The following is a 17186-nucleotide window of genomic DNA, read 5'->3' on the forward strand; positions in this document are numbered from 1 at the left end:
TGAACGATGCTGACTGGCATTATCAATTCCTTGGATATCTTTGTATCCCTTTCTTGTTTTATACAGTTCAACTACCTTTTCCCGTAAATCCGTTTACAATTCTTTTGCTTTCCCCATGAATCAAAATCCAGAAACATCAGTGGCTGGATGAAAGATGCCAGAGTCTCTCTGGATCCCAGAAACTCACTCAGCTCTTATGTATACACACTTATTACAAGCAAACAGGTCACAGGTGAGGATGTTACCTTTAGTAGCCATTCAAACCCATTTGTGTCAACTTCTGTGCATGTAATTAGGCCAAAATCTCCAGGGTATGTAAACTTTTGATCAGGGTCATTTGGATGTTTTGGGTTATCATTATGTTTTAAAAAAGAGAAAACACAGTAGCTTGACAACAAATTCCATCGCACAACCACTAACCATGAGTGGAGAAAAAGTTTTGATACGATCATTCATATTCTCTGAAAAAAGAAAAAAGGTCAAGAAAGCAAAAATTCTGCCGGGGTATGTAAACTTTTGAGCACAACTGTATCTCTTCATGTTGATATAAAAAGGTAGACTATAGGGAAATGGAAATAGTAGCCTTTTACTTGTACTTTAGGAACCACTGACTGCAGGGCCGGACTGGCCATTGGGTAGTTCTGGCAAATGCCAGATGGGCCGGTGGTAGTCGTGGGCTGCTCGTCAGCGCCAACTCCCCCCCCACTCACCGCATACAACTACTGTATACCGGCATCTATGACGCCGGTACAGTTGAATGCAATGATGGAGGAGAGAGCGTCTGCTGACGTTCCCTCTCCCATCATTGCCCGCTCTGCCTGGCGCTGACACTGCGGGTGCGCGATGACGTCATATCATCGCGCACCTGCTGTGTGACCGGGCAGACTGCAGCTGCTGAGACCGGAGCCAGGAGCAGCGCTGGGCACGAGGAGGTGTTTTTTTTTTAAATATATCAAAGTGATAACTGGATTGTGGGGCTATTTGGGGGGGCTGCATTACATTCTATGGGGGCTGTGCTGTATTACATTCTATAGGGCGCTGTGCTGTATTACATTCTATGGTGGCTGGCTGCATTACATTCTATGGGGGCTGTGCTGCATTACATTCTATGGGGGAGGGCTGCATTACATTCTATGGGGGCTGTGCTGCATTACATTCTATGAGGGCTGTGCTGCATTACATTCTATGGGGGCTGGCTGCATTACATTCTATGGGTGGCTGGCGGCATTACATTCTATGGGGGGCAGTGCTGCATTACATTCTATGGGGGAGGGCTGTATTATATTCTTTGGAGGGGCTACATTATATTCTATGGGGGCTACATTATGCTCTATGAGGGGGCTACCATATATTATATATGCAGGGGCTGTTATTATATTCTCTAGGGGGTTACATTATACTCAGGGGGCTACAATATATTCTGTGGGGTGGCTGCATTATACTCTGGGGTGGCATCATTATACTATATGTGGGCTGCATTATACTGTATCAAGGGCTATGGGGAATACATTATACTATATGAAGAACTATGGGGTGCATTATACTATGGGAAGTGAATTGTACTACATGGATGACAATGGTGGGGCATTATACTATATGGAGCACTATGAGGAATGTATTATACTATTTGGAGGTCTGAGGAATGTATTATACTATTTGGAGGACTGAGGAGTGTATTATACTATATGGAGGAATTGCAGTGTATTTTAATATATGGAGGTCTATGAGGCGTGTATTATACTATATGGAGGACTATGTGGCATGTATAATACTATATGGAGGACTGAGGAGTGTATTATACAATATGGAGGACTGAGGAGTGTATTATACTATATGGAGGACTGAGTTGCACATTATAATATATGGAGGACTATGGGGTGTATTATACTAAACAAGCAAAATGCTGCCCATTCATCGAGTGATTGGATTGTTTATGTGGGAACAGAAATCCTTGTTCTCAGCAGCACATCGTCGATGTAAACTGTAGATGTGCTGCTAACATGATACTGTATGGGGACAGATTGATCTAATTGTGATTGTTCTGTCCCTTCATTCTTTCTCAGTTGGTGTTAAGAGGCTGGGAAAGTAACAAGCGAATGACTTCACTATTGTCGATCACACTCGTCTAGTGGCCTCAGATCAGCGCATGTAAATACAGCAGAAATGCTTTGCAGGGAGACGAGGCAAGGATGATGACAGTTGTAGTTAGCATCCAGCGCCTGGGAATAGCGCTAACTCTACTGCTTTTCCCAGCCGCCAAAGAATTTAATTCTGGTATGTGTAATGATTTTTAGGGTTGATGTCAGCTGTGTAATGTCAGCTGCTATCAATCCCTGGTGTAAGTAATGGAGAGGTGTCTGACACCCCCACTACTAGCCCAGACCTGGCGAGATCCAGCGACTCTGAAGAGTGGTGACGATAGTAACAATACCACTCTTCACAGTTGCCGAGCTCAGTGCAAGACCCGGAATATCTGAAGAGCAGTGATGATACTGATGTCACCGCTCTTCGGAGTCACCGAGTCTCGTGCTGCGCAGCGGAACCAAAAGTGGCTGTAGGCAAAGTTTATGGAGCATCAGAATGAGGTTCCATACATAACCTTTGGTCGTCTCATCCCTTCATTATCTACGAGATCCAGTTATGTAGGTAAAGTAGCGGCTATTCTTGGTACTGCTACTAAAAGCCATAAATAGGACTGAGCTGTAATGCTGGATACAGCTGTGATTATATGTTATATAGTCGTGTTACTCTCCCCTCACTTCTGGTAACCTACAAGTGTACAAAGATATTATACAGTCACCATGCGACAAGTGGGCCTGTGTAACTACAAATGCCAGGGCTGAATTTTAGTCCCAGTCCGGCCCTGACTGACTGTCACTTTAATTGAGAATGTGCACCACACAGGTCAGCACCATATATGCAACAATAAATTATCCTACAGTGAGAAGGGAATTATTATTAAGACAGCGTTCATTTCACACTTAGCAGTCATGTCATTTATTTGCTGCGATTTGAAATAAATCACGACACGACTCTGGCATGTGATTAAAGGAACTCCGAATTGTAGGCCAATTAGCTTGAGGATGAGCCATCCTTCTCACATTTGCATTTAAAAAAAAAAAAAACGGGAGCTTATCTCACGCTTGTCAACCTTTGTCTGGAAAATTGTAAAAAAAAAAAAAAAGTGTATAAAGTCGGCCTTGTATTATTACTAATTATGATTGAGTTCCAATCTACAGCATTTGAATCTTGTGCTCACACTCCAGCAAGAGACTTCAGATTGGACGTCCTGAACTAAATTCAGGGCAGACTTCTTAACTACTTCTAGAATAGGTAAATTACCCCCGTTCCTCACCAGGTGCATTTTCAGATTTTTTCATACATAGTTTAAGGAGTTATACATTTTTTTTTTTGGTTCAGATATCAAGTAATTTATGCATCGTAATACGGGAGGCTTCATTCTTACAGCACTATCAACAAAAAAAATAAAGCGAGCGAGAATTTGACATAGGGTAAAATACACTGCTCAAAAAAATAAAGGGAACACCACATCCTAGATATCACTCAATTAAATATTTCAGTTGCAAATCTTTATTCATTACATAGTGGAATGTCTTGAGACGAATAAAACAAAAAATTATCGATGTAAATCAAAATGAATATCCCATGGAGGTCTGGATTTGGAATGATAGTCAAAATCAAAGTGGAAAATAAAATTACAGGCTGATCCAGCTTCAGTGGAAATGCCTCAAGACAAGGAAATGATGTCTAGTTGTGTGTGTGTTGCCTCCAACCTTCTTGCCACAGCTCACATTGATGTGCCATCCTGGATGAGCTGCACTACTTGAGTCGCTTGTGTGGGTTGTAGAGTCAGTCTCATGCTACCAGGAGTGTGAAAGCACAACCAACATTCAAAAGTGACCAAAATATCAGCCAGAAAGCATTGGTACTGAGATGTGGTCTGTGGTCCCGACCTGCAGAACCACTCCTTTATTGAGTGTGTCTTGATAATTGCCAATAATTTCCATCTGTTGTCTATTCCATTTGCACAACAGCATGTGAAATTGATTGTCAAACAGTGTTGCTTCCTAAGTGGACAGTTTGATTTCACAGAAGTTTGATTTACTTTTAGTTATATTCTATTGTTTGTGTTCCCCTTTTATTTTGACCAGTGTATATTAGTGACAAAATAAGGGAAATTAAAGCACCAATCCAGCATTTTTTTCTAGCAGTGCTAAAGTAATGCTGCCAATTTAAGTTCTCTGTCTCTAATCTTAAATATACCAGGGGCAGGTAATTTAGACTAGTAGTACCACTGCAGTGTTTTTTTTTGTTTAACTTTTTTTGTTTTTTTATATACCACGCATGACTACCAACAAAATACATTAATAAATTGATTCCCTATTCCGTAAGAAATGCTTTCATATATGGAACACATTTACTTATTTTATGGGGGCGAGTCTTGTAACAGGGATTTAGATCGACAATGGCTTCATTACTTTTTTTTCATTTTTTTTACCTGTTATTTTAAAAATTAGTCTTAAATTTATTTTACACATTGTACCCCTACAAGGTCATAAGAATAAAAAAAAATTGAAATAATTGTATTTTCATTTTATTTCCCTTCCAATATATTAGCCCCAGTTACAAGGGAAATGCCGTCTGCTGTTTGCATAGCTGTCTCTTTCTCCTATTAACCAGCATCTCCCCTATGCACAGCGATCACATGATCACAGTATAGAGGAGGAATTGCCGTCAGCGCTGTCTAATACAGAATACTCAGAGCTTCTTTAGCGCTGTGTATACAGCAAAGGAGAAGGCACAGGCAGTAACAAACAGTTTATGCCTTCTCTATAGGATATCGAGCTGTCTCCGACCATAACATGTAGCTGCACTCCTATGTAGTGACATTTTAGTATGATCCTGCAGAGTAGCAGCGTTTGAAGTCTATAGGCGGTCCGGAAGTGGTTAAACAAATACACACACCAGACCTCCAAGATAAAGAAACCCAAAACAGACTCTAATAAAACACAAGCAATACCCTTAGATACATCCAGAGAGGCGTCTCCTGATGAAAAAGCGAAACGTGCGTTGGGGCGGCAGGGACGCTACACACTGACTCTTCTCTCATGTAAGTGTTGCCTATCATTGTTTCATTACAGCTTGATGTCGTAGGGAATGTTATATCCCCACAGCTAACACTATATATGCAAGTGAATCTAAGCATATTGTACTGTGTAAGCACTTTTTAATCACTGGATTACAGTACATGCTGTGGCTCTCCCTGCGTGGAATGCAGTTACCTTGGATACATTAACTGTGTGTGTGTATGTGTGTGTGTGTGTGTGTGTGTGTGTGTGTGTGTGTGTGTGTGTGTGTGTGTGTGTGTGTGTGTGTATATATATATATATATATATATATATATCTTTTTTAATTGGCACTGTATACTGCAGTTCTTTTGTGTTTTATATATTTGATTTGGTCTTTGTGCCCTCAAAGCTTAAACATGGGTTTATTCGTATAGTTGTGACATTTATTATACAACATAAAGGTCAGTCATGTGGGGGCTTTTCGTCCATAATGAACCTGGCTACTTCCTTAGATAGTCCGGGGACACGGTCTACATTCTTTCCCTCTTCTCGAGAATAGTTCTGTACTACTTTCTCCCCCTCTTGATTTAACACAATCTTGCCCAACTGAAAGCTCCGTAAAGCATATAAATGCTGCTTCTTGCTCAAGTGTGATATTTTCTCTGAAAACCGATGAGTCAAAGAATCATTTTTCACTCTCCAAGAGCTTTGTTCATAAAATGCATCCAAGCTCGATCGGATCTGTACATCATCGAGGCCTTGTTTTCTCTCCAGATGGCGCAAGGAGTTCAAGGTAGCAGAACTTTGCTGTGTACCTATGAATGAGTCACTACTTTGCAGCATTAATTGAGATTTTTCATTTTCCAACTGCAGTTCTTCATTACCGTCACAAGAATGGTTTCTGGAACCTGCAGTAAGGAAAAAAAGACTTATTACAGAGACTGGCATAAATACTCAGACATTTATTATGTATTTATGCTATTAGATGTTTTGTCTCAGATGCTGGTCTAAACTGTGAATTAATTGGGAGTGCACCGCCCCTCCGGCAAGTAGGAAACTGAGGCAGAGGAGCGGTGCACTCCTAAACAATGATCTTCAGACAAAATCTTACAGTACAGCTTGCAAGATGTCAACAGTAGGATTGGAAACATGCAATGTTTCTCACAAGGTTGGGGTGGTCCACCAGATTATCAGATGATTGTCCAGACAACACAAGTTTTGGCAAAGGAATCCCAAAAGACCCTGTAGTAGACTACTACACTTGGAAATTACTTTTAAGCCAAACATTTCAAAATTTGCAAAAAGCATATTGTACTTTACTGAAATGGATTCCTGCATCGTGTCAACAATAACAATTATAATTCTATAAAAAATGGCCCAGCACATGTTCTGCATGGGTGGGACAAAATCTAGCCCTTAACCATTTCCTCTGGTGAATGCAGGAAGCATAAACTTACAATGAATCACAGTACAGTACAGCACACAGTCAACTCCTCTTTTCTTGAATTTGGTAAATGACTGCCAAGTTCTCACAATACAAATATAAACCAATATAACCACATCATGGCATGGTAGTAAAACACTTTACTAGCTGCAACTCCCATCACAACCACTGGGTGAACACAGATATAGAGGCATGTAAAAGTTTGGGCACTTCTGGTCTAAATTAATGTTATTGTGAACAGTTAAGCAAGCTGAAAATAAATTAATCTCCAAAAGGCCTAAAATTAAAGATCACACAATTACTTTGTACTTTAGGCAAAAAGAATTGTCATTGTTTACATTTTAAGAATTACAAAAAGGAAACGGATGTAACCCCCCCCCCCCCACACACACACACACACACACACACACTTTTTTTCAATCTGCAGAGTTCAAATTAACTTTTTCTAAATAAAATATATAAATATAATGATGCACCTTAAAAAAAAAATTGCAAGCCAAACCCTTGATTTGTTTAAACCCTTAATGACAGCCAATACGTCTTTTAACTGACCTGAGATATAAGAGAATAGCCTCCCCATACAGGTGACAATCCAGCAGCTGTCGGCTGTACACTATAGCTGACAACTGACAACTGTATCAGCCACTATCAGTGTTTGCACCTTCCAAATCTGTTTAACCCCTTAGATGCTGCTGTCAATAGTGACTACATCATTATAAATGGTTAACAGAGTGTGGGGGCTTCCTCTTTATCCAAATTGGTGCCCTCAGATCATGATTGTGTGGTCCTGATGTTTGCGATGGCAATTCATGACCAAATAGCGGCCTTAGAGTCTGACAGCTGTTGTAACCTGTTCAGAGGTTAGTGACATTTAGGTGGTAAAAATACACATTTTCATTTCTGTCATACCGCATTGCATTAATTCCTGTAAAGCACCTGAAGGGTTAAAAAACTACCTGACAGCAGTTTTCAATGTCAGGGGGTGCTGTTTTTAAAATTGTATCATGTTTGGGGGTTTCCCAATATATGTGACCCCTAAAGTCACTTTAAACATGGATAAGTCCCTAAACATTTTTTTTTTGTAAATTTCCTTGAAAAAATGAAAAATTGGTGCTACATTTTTAAACCTCCTAAAATGCTAACAAAATAAAATAACATTTTACAAATGGTGCTGATGTAAAGTCGACATGTGGGAAATGTTATTTATTAATGGTTTGCTGTGGTATGACCATCTGGATTAAAGGGATAATCATAAAAATTTTGAAAATTGCTAATTTTTTAACATTTTTCTCAAATGTTTGATTTTTTTTATAAATAAACACAAAACATATTGATCTAAATTTACCATTATCATAAAGTATAATGTGTCACAAAAAAAATAATCTCAAAATCACTGGGATTTGTTGAAGCATTGCAGAGTTATTACCACATAAAATGACACTAGTCAGATTTCAAAAATTTGGCTCCGTCACTAAGGGGTTAAAGACCATGGGTATTTCAGTTTTTGAGTTTCCATTTTTTGCTCCCCTTCTTCTTGGGAGGGCTTGTTTTTTGCAGGATGAGTTGTACTTTTGAATGGCACCATTGGCTTTACCATATTGTGTACTGGAAATGGGAAACAAATTCCAAGTGCGGTGAAATTGAAAAAAAGTGCAATTCCACAATTGTTTTTTGGATTTTTTTTTACCATATTCACTAAATGCTAAAACTGACCTGCCCTTATGATTCTCCAGGTCATTACGAGTTCACAGACACCAAATATGTCTAGGTGTTTTTTTTTTAAGTGGTGAAAAAAAACCTCCAAAGTTTGTTAAAAAATAAAAAAGTCGCCATTTTCCGAGACCCATATCAGTCTACATTTTTCGTGGGTTGGGTGAGGGCTTATTCTTTGTGCACCGAGCTGACATTTTTATTTATACCATTTTGGTGTGGATCACCTGTTATTGCATTTTAATGCAATGTTGCAGCGACCGAAAAAAAACATAATTCTGGCGTTTTTTAGATTTTTTTTTCTCTCTATGCTGTTTACCGATTGGATTAATTCTTTTTTATATGTTGATAGATCAGGCGGTTCTGAACTCTGTGATACCAAATATGTGTACATTTGATCTTTTTTATTGTTTTATTTAGAATAGGGTGAATGGGGGTGATTTTAATATATATATATATATTATATAATTTTTTAACTTGCTTCAGTAGCCTCCATGAGACTATAAACAGCAATCATCTGAGCAGCCCTGCTCTATGTGAGCATTTCTGCTACAACCACAGGGGTCTCCTGCAGACCCCGGGTTGTCGTGCGACCCCAGCAGTGACCTGCGGTCATGTGACATGGGCGCCGATAGGTGGGGTCAATGACACACTTCCTGTGCATGCATATTAAATGCCGCTGTCAGAGTTTGGCTGCAGCATTTACCATGTTAACAGCCGCAGGTGGATTGCAATTCCACCCGTGGCTGTTAGGGGCACATGACACCTGATCAGATCAGCCATCATGTGCCGGAAAAGGTGTGGGTTCATTGCCAAAGCCCGCACCAAACAGGGGAGGCACCCAATGTTGGATACATTAATCATTGGACATTAAGGGGTTAACGTATTATCCATATTTTGAGGCCAACATAACCTGTCATGTTTGACAATACTAGTGTAGTCATTTAAAGATTTTTTTCTAGGATTAGATTGTAACGCAATAAAATTAATGACCAATAAACTATATAAATAACATAATTAGAATAAATAATCTTGTATATTAAATAGAGGTTGGGGACTGAAAAATGATATGCAGTTTACAGTTGATGGAAAACTGGTTAGCAATTTTGATGTGGTAGGGCAACACTGGGGGCTTTTATTTATAGAACATTATCCCATAATAAGTGGATAATAATTACATTGATACAGGATCCCGCATTTCACTACAAGCTTTCATTTATTTGTGCAGCCAGAATCATGACATACATGTAATCATCTGCTTCATTACTGCCAGAAAGTGCTTGTTTATCACTGCATTCAGTCGAAAAACCATGGAGCCTTTAGTTTCTCCAAACTACAGAAAGCAGAATAAGGATAAAACACACATTACGGAGGATCTGACAGAAGCACAAAGTGTAACTGCCAATTAAAGTGTTTTGGTTAAAGGGAACCTGTCACCCCCCCAGGCGTTTGTAACTAAAGGAGCCACCTTGTGCAGCACTAATAATGCTGCATTTGGACAAGGTGGCTCTTTTAGTTAGGCTCCTTGCACACACTGAAATAAACACATATAATGTGACCCCTCAGACCGTGAAATCGCCAGGGAGGTGGGACTTTCCTTCCTAATCAGACGGAGCACAGCCATCATTCATACCCCCTTGGCGCCGGGCGCCGCCTCCTCAGCGTTGTTTGAATCTGTCCCGGAGCCAGCGCTGTTATGTTATCCCTTGGCCATGCAAAGTTAGCGCTGCCCATCTTCTGACATCATTTGATGTCAGGCTGTCTGCGCCTGTGCGGCCGCGCTGCCCGTGATCCCACCTCGCAGTCTCTTCTGATTTATTCACACTGCGGGGCTGGGATCCATGGGCATGCGCAGTGCATATCTTCGCCTCTCGCTCAACTCCCTCCGCCTTCTTCAGACTGTGCGGCATCAGCTGATCCCTGAGCGCATGCCACGGCCGTGACGCCGCACAGTCTGAAGAAGGCGGAAGGAGATGAGTGAGAGGCGAAGATATGCACTGCGCATGCCAATGAATCCCAGCCCCGCAGTGTGAATAAATCAGAAGACACTGCGGGGCGGGATCTCGGGCAGCGCGGCCGCACAGGCGCAGTCAGCCTGACATCAAATTATGTCAGAAGACGGGCAGCGCTAACTGCGCATCCCCAAGGGATCACATAATAGCGCAGGCTCCGGGACAGATTCAAACAACGCTGAGGAGGCGGCGCCAGGCGCCAAGGGGGTATGAATGATGGCTGTACTGTGTCTGATTAGGAAGGAAAGTCCCGCCTCCCCGGCTATTTCACGGTATGAGGGGGCACATTTTATAAGTGTTTATTTCAGCGTGTGCAGGGAGCATAACTAAAAGAGCCACCTTGTCCAAATGCAGCATTATTAGTGCTGCAGAAGGTGGCTCTTTTAGTTACAAACGCCTGGGGGGGGGGGGGGGGGGTGACAGGTTCCCTTTTAAGTCCATAACAAATATTCCTTTCAGTTTCTTAAACTTTAAATAAGAAGACTGTAAAAAAAACCCTAAACCTTCATGTCTGAATTTTTGAAGATCAAAAGCCCGTGCCAGTCCAAGACATATTGTTTTTTTTCTTTTGCTGTCCAGTCTGGTACTGCCATATTATTATTTAGAGAAGCAAAAAAATGTACAGAAATAAATAAAAGTAGAATCATTAGGATCAAAATGTAACATTGAAGTGATGAAAAAACGCGAGTGGCTTCTGAATAGAAATCAAAAAGACGGGATCTGGGCTTTTTTAAAAATGGAAACAAAATAAATCACTAAGAAATTATGTTTTACAGCACATTGGGACATTACAAGAAGAATTGGCCTCAAGCTACGTACAGAAAACGAGCAGAACTGGAGCTTTCAGACATGAGCAGAGGCTTCTCTAAGTCACATCTGCTTGTTTTCTCAATATCCGACATGAAAATCAGAATAAACCTTTCCCATTTTAGGTCAATTAGGATTATCATAATTATTAATATGTCCCAAATGCCAGAATAATAGGAGAATGTTGTAAGGCATTTTTTTAAGGTGTCATATACAGCTGACACCAGCGGGAATCACCGCTATACTCTTATTCCTCAATGCTGTTAAAAAGCAGCGCTGAAGAATAAGGCCCCTTAATAAAAGCATAATCGCCGGTTGTTAATGGTTTAAATCTATGGCTGCTCATAGCAGATGATTACATACAGTTGCACCAAATTTATTAAGAGGGATGTATCTCTAAGTTTGGTGCATGTTATGATTGAGGCTGGCACATAGCCAGCTCATCCTTGGGTACAATTTTAAGATACCTGAAGGTGCCTCATTCATCTGTACAAACAATTATACGCAAGTACAAACAAGATGGGAATGTCCAGCTATCTGGAATGAGACAAGTTTTGTGTCCCAGAGATGAACGTGCTTTGATGCGACATTTGCATATCAACCCAAGGACAAAAGCAAAAGACCTTGTGAAGATGATGATGGAAGCTGGTAAGATTGTTTCACTGTGGATATTGACACAAGTACTGTATCAACATGGGCTGAAAGGCCACTTTGCCAGGATTAAGCCATGACTCCACAACATAGAAAAGCCAATATTTGCAAATGCACACAGGAACTAAGACATATGTGTGCAAACGCTGCGGTGTTACAAAGGAAAACCTACTTTAAAAATGGCCTAGGACCGACTTGTATGGGAGATTAGTAGGACAGGTGGGTCCTCGACCGCTGCTCTGAATTGACTGATCTTGGGCTATACGAGCATGTAAGCAGATACCTATCAATCCAGGGCAGAGGGTGGGGAGAAACAGCTGGAGGTCTGTCTGTCCGACTACTCTATAGCACGGCTCGGTCCCCGGTGGCTTTTAAAATGTTTTTTTACGAACTGTCACAGCATTTCAGAGTTAAACATACCTGTCTGAGTTCATACAGCTGGTGCCTGATACATGCTGCCCCGGGATCGTGCAGCATGCATCAGCCGTCGGGCTTCCTGACAGCCGATACAGAAGGAACACATTTTAGGTCCCAACATACAATGTGTTTTGAGGATCTCACCGCCTCTTTTTCAAGTAAACATTCCATTTACATGAGAAGGCCATCTTCTGCTTTGCTATGTCGCTTACCCCAACTGCAGCACATTGCAGTAACTTAGGTATCCATGGTTACAACCACACAATATTGCCTTGCGCAGGCGTGTACTCCGGAGGACAGAGAATGAACTTCAATCCAATATTGCGGCCAGCATGCAGCCAGCGGGTAAGGAAAGGGTGAATCAAACACCCGAAAACCCTGCCCATATGACCCAAAACTGGTCCCGCCAAATTCAGGTGACAGGTTCCCTTTAAGCTACTGCAATGCCCTGCACATTGGGTAAGAGACATGGCCAATCAGAACTGTACTGCATTTCTAATTGGAGGTATTTACTACTAATATTATTACACCTACTACATACTGGGATAGGATCTTGGAGATCGGAATACACCTTTACTGTATGTGACGGTTTTCTAGCTTTGTTCCAATGGGTGGTCATTTTTCACCTAGTTTTGGTTAAAGGTATCTAGTAGGTACCCTGTAGCATTATACTTCTCCCCAGCGAGGTTTCGCATCCAGTGCAAAGCGATTTAGAGTCCAGAAGTGATCACCCCTAAAAAGAGGTACAGTAGGGTTGTGTTCACGGCAGCACAATGCTATAAGTTAAGCCTTTGTGATCCACTCCCCACCAGCCCAATGAGACACCTTCTTCCTTCTCCTTATTGCCTATTTTAATGCCAATATTTTAGTATAGCTTAAATCACAATATCCTGCTAGACCGACCTAGTAAAAAGAACCAAATTGCAATTGTAGAAGGAATGTACTATTACAATAGAGTAGATGGTGGTGAAGTTTTACATGTTTCTGGTTGCTGCCATTTTATTAAATTTCTGAAATAAGTCCTCACTGACCAGCATAGTTTATATAAAGAGAAATGGTAGGATTGTAAAAAGGTGGCTCAGAAAATGAAAACAAGTAAAAAACAAAAAACAAACTTTTCTAGCATAGCAATATTCTAACAAGAAAAAAAAAGTTCTTACTTCACTATGTTGGAGCAATTTTCCCTAGTTCGTAACATCTAACTATTTTTACCATATGGGAAAATCCTTTAAATTAATGTCTGTCTACTGTGAAATCCCTAAATGTATGTTATAGGTACGTAATAATGTACAATTGGCTTTGTTTTTGCCATCAGCGTTCACAGATTATTTGGTCAGGAAACACAGTCCTAATTAGACCTTTGATCCCTGTAGGAAATGCATTGAATTACAGGGAGAATGCATATCCATCTTGTTCAATGAGAAGATGCGAGCATCATACATAAATAAGGGCACGCTCAGGTTTCTAACAAATGATTGCTATTTAATTAGAAACATTAACGTCTCAGACACCATCCTGAATGGTGCAAATGTCACATTTAATTAAGGCGCTTGTATTTGTTTTGCAGCTGGTGACCTATGCAAATATATTTCAGCACAATGGGAAAAAAAAAAACTTAGCAGATCAAATCCATTCATTCTACACGCCGCACTTTCACGCTGCGTTTTTTAACAGAACGCTTACAAGTGACGGGTGCTATAAAAATCTGATAACCTCTCCCCTGTGATTAATTTTTCGAGAATAAAGTAATGTTATGTGAAGGGAAGACATCATTCATCTCCTAGCATGAACCTGCTGGAAATATTCCTCCGGCTGACGCACCACTAATGAATAACCCCACCACAATCCCACACGTTGGGCATGTCTAAGTCAACACATCTCGCTACTGCAAGATTTAAGAACAAAATCGAGTTATAGATGCGTAACCCCTTAGTGCTGCTGCCATTTTTCATCTTATCGCCTTCATTTTTTTTTATGTCAACGTAACAATATAAAAAGGTTCGTTTTTGGCTAGACAAGATGATTTAAGTGGTACCATTTACTTTACTACATGAAGTATTAGAAAATCCAAAATAAACATAATTGTGGGGCAGGATGGAAAAACAAGATTCTAGCATAGTTTTTTGGGTTTCGTTGTTACAGCTTTAACTGCACAGTAAAAATAACACGTCAACTATAGTGTGAAAGTCAGTATAAATTGGGCCAATGTCAATTTTTTTTGTTTTAGTTTTTGTTTCTCGGACTTAACACAAAACTTTATTTTTTTTTTAATTATATTCCGAGACCAATAACACACCATTCATCATCGAAGCTTATTTGTAACCAGGGTCTTGTTTTACTCTTTACGGAATTGTTTTAATTGTGGCACTTATACAAATGTAACAAAATTATGGATTTTGGTCATGAAGTTACCATTTCATGTATAACTATTTGGGAGAACTGTATAAGCCCCATCCTGTAGGGCTAACAATGCTCACAAAAACTTCTTCGACTTACCAAATGACATGGAGCTCTTCCTTTTCCAGGCTGCTCTGTTAACGGGGCGTGACTGCCGGTGTCATGCTGATTGACAGTCGGTTTTCTTCGGTTAGGCAGCAAGGAGCCAGCTGTCAATCAGCATGATGTCGGCAGTCATGAAGCTGCTGCTTTGTCAAAGTGATATCAGCAGAAACCGCTGAACCGCTGGCAAGAGCTGACAGATTGGAGCAGGACATAAAAGGCAGGTAGTGAGCAACTCCCTACATGTTAGTGCTTACTCGCATTGTAAATTAAAAATACAAATTTCTGGATAACCTCTTTAAATAGAATGTGTCATCACTCATTTACTTACTTGGGAGACGGCTCTGGTGGCTCTATGGGACCTAAAGGCACTACTTCATAAGAAGGTTGCTAAAGTCCCACGCTTAGTTAGATGTTGGTCGCTACTAAGAGACGCCATAATTGGGTGAGAATAAGTCCGGAGAGACTTTAAGCTTTCTTTCTCCTTTTAATATGCATGCACCTATGGTCTCACCAGAGCTCCTATGGAGCAAAGATGCTGGATGGCAAGACAAAGTCATCATGATATCAGAAGCTCTGATGAAAGCTAGTGAGAATATATCCCCTTCTCCTACAGAGATAAAATATAAATTCTTGCTCCCGAACAGTAATTTCTTCTATAACTTTTGAGTACACTCCTTTTCTAATTTCAGGGCACAAGCCTGGAGGCACAGACACTAGAGATGATGTTGGCTGAAACCTATAGTTTCATTTCTACAGTATAAAATGGCCTGAATAATTACCTTCTCAAAGTGAATCCAAAGCTACTGTGCAAATCCTTTGCGAGTTGAACTGGAGAGCAGGATTTTCCAGAACATATATTAGAAGGAGAACAAGGTCAGGAAATGCAAAATAATTGAAAGTTGGGGGGGGGGGGGCTTATTTTGAATTAATGCAAATAACCCTCTATGGCTTTATCATACTATCATACCCTAATTTGAATGACAGGATCATAGTGTTCAAAATGTAAGAGCCCTCATACTAATTTATAGCTTGGTGTTTGGGAGAGTCCATTCTCTCGAAGCTGTTGGCAGAGAATCCAGGGATATATCCAGCTACTGGAGGCCGCTTGTCCCTCTGACTCTTCTTTTAATACACTTCGGACTGCACACAACTGATGAGATCAAGGAGCGGGTGGAACAGGAGTGGGATCCCAAGATATAATCGAGAGAATACACTGCACTCAATTCATGCAAGAAAAAGTTTATTCAGGGTTGTGCACACAAAAAAAATAATTTAACAGTGCTCCATGGTTGCAACCATCGTGACATTTGGATTTAAATTAAATCTTTCTCAACTGTTACTTGGTGGAGGGCACTGCGGTCCTGCATTAATCATACGGAGACCACATCCACACGATACACTGAGTAGGGCCATATAAGATGCATGGATTGAGCGTGCAGCGGATTCTCTCTACTGTCCCTCTGACTTTACAGGCAAGTCTGTTCCACCAGCTCAGACAACCTGCAGATGATGCGGAAGGCAATAAGTCATTTCTTCAGATGAGTCACATAATATTAGTGGTGGCTCTAAGATGTTTATTTCATTAGTGGCCCGAACAAGAGACTCCTGGAATAGCAGCCATCATTGTTCAGCTCCAACTGTTATTTGGTATAGACAGCCTGGAAAGAAAGCGCTACAGGCAAATTCTTTAAGAAATGGAAGACGTTAATTATTCCAGAGAAAAAGGACCAGTTCAGCCATTCAGATACAGAGTGGTACAGTGTAGAGGATTTGATGAGCACTTGGGGAATTGTGAGAGCATAAAAACTAAAAGCAAAATAATATCGGCCTGTGCACCATAAGGTTTGTTATAAACGAGGCAACACTGGGACAATAGTCTTTATTTTTAATCATATATTTACTGCAACTTTCTGAGTGCGGTCTTTTGAGACAGTTTTCGATCCATTCCAAACCTTACTTTCTGAACCTAGAACCTTAAAAGGGGTCGTCCACTGCTCAGACAACCTCTTCTCAATCACTATATTCCCGCTTATTAAATAATAGTAGCTATACTCACCTCCGGTGTGTGCGCCATGCCAGAAATATCGGCACTTCCTCTCCCAGACTTGGAGAAGTGAGAAAGCAGCCGCAGCTCTCTCTTCCTCCGGATGTCTGATTTGTCAATAAGGAGGCGAAAGTGAACCAGCCATAAAATGCACTACAGCAAAGTGCATTTTACCTTAAACGAGTTGTGCAAGGTTTGGAGGTTATCCCTTATCTCCTGGATAGGCACTAACTCCCCAATCCCTTAAAGTGCAATCCCTTGAGATGTGCTTGCCCAACTTCCGCACTATTCAAATTAGGCTCTTTACAATCCTGATCATATGAAATTCAATCCAGAAGAAGAGATGAGACCACCAGTGGGGAACATGAGGCATGATCCCAGTACACAGCAGGAGTCCAGTAGGTAAGATTATAATTTTTTTTATTTTTTTTTTTATTTCAGACCACAGGCCACTCTTTAAAAGCGATGTAAACATTTGGAACAGAGAACCAAAGCACAGCTCCATTCGA

General features: G+C 40.7%; 1 protein-coding gene across 2 annotated transcripts in view; it reads right to left on the minus strand.

Moving 5' to 3' along the window:
* Positions 1-5303: 5303 nt before the first annotated feature.
* Positions 5304-17186, minus strand: part of SHLD1 (shieldin complex subunit 1) — a 136600-nt gene continuing 124717 nt past the window's right edge. Inside the window, exon 3 of one of the 2 annotated variants that reach the window (XM_077282658.1) lies at positions 5304-5998. In XM_077282658.1, coding sequence (XP_077138773.1) covers positions 5553-5998 — 446 coding nt within the window. In that variant the 3' untranslated portion in view covers positions 5304-5552. The remainder of the gene's footprint in view (positions 5999-17186) is intronic. The other variant, XM_077282659.1, reaches the window with a different exon arrangement.

Source organism: Ranitomeya variabilis, chromosome 2 (genome assembly GCF_051348905.1).
Source record: "Ranitomeya variabilis isolate aRanVar5 chromosome 2, aRanVar5.hap1, whole genome shotgun sequence".
Taxonomy (NCBI): Eukaryota; Metazoa; Chordata; class Amphibia; order Anura; family Dendrobatidae; genus Ranitomeya; species Ranitomeya variabilis.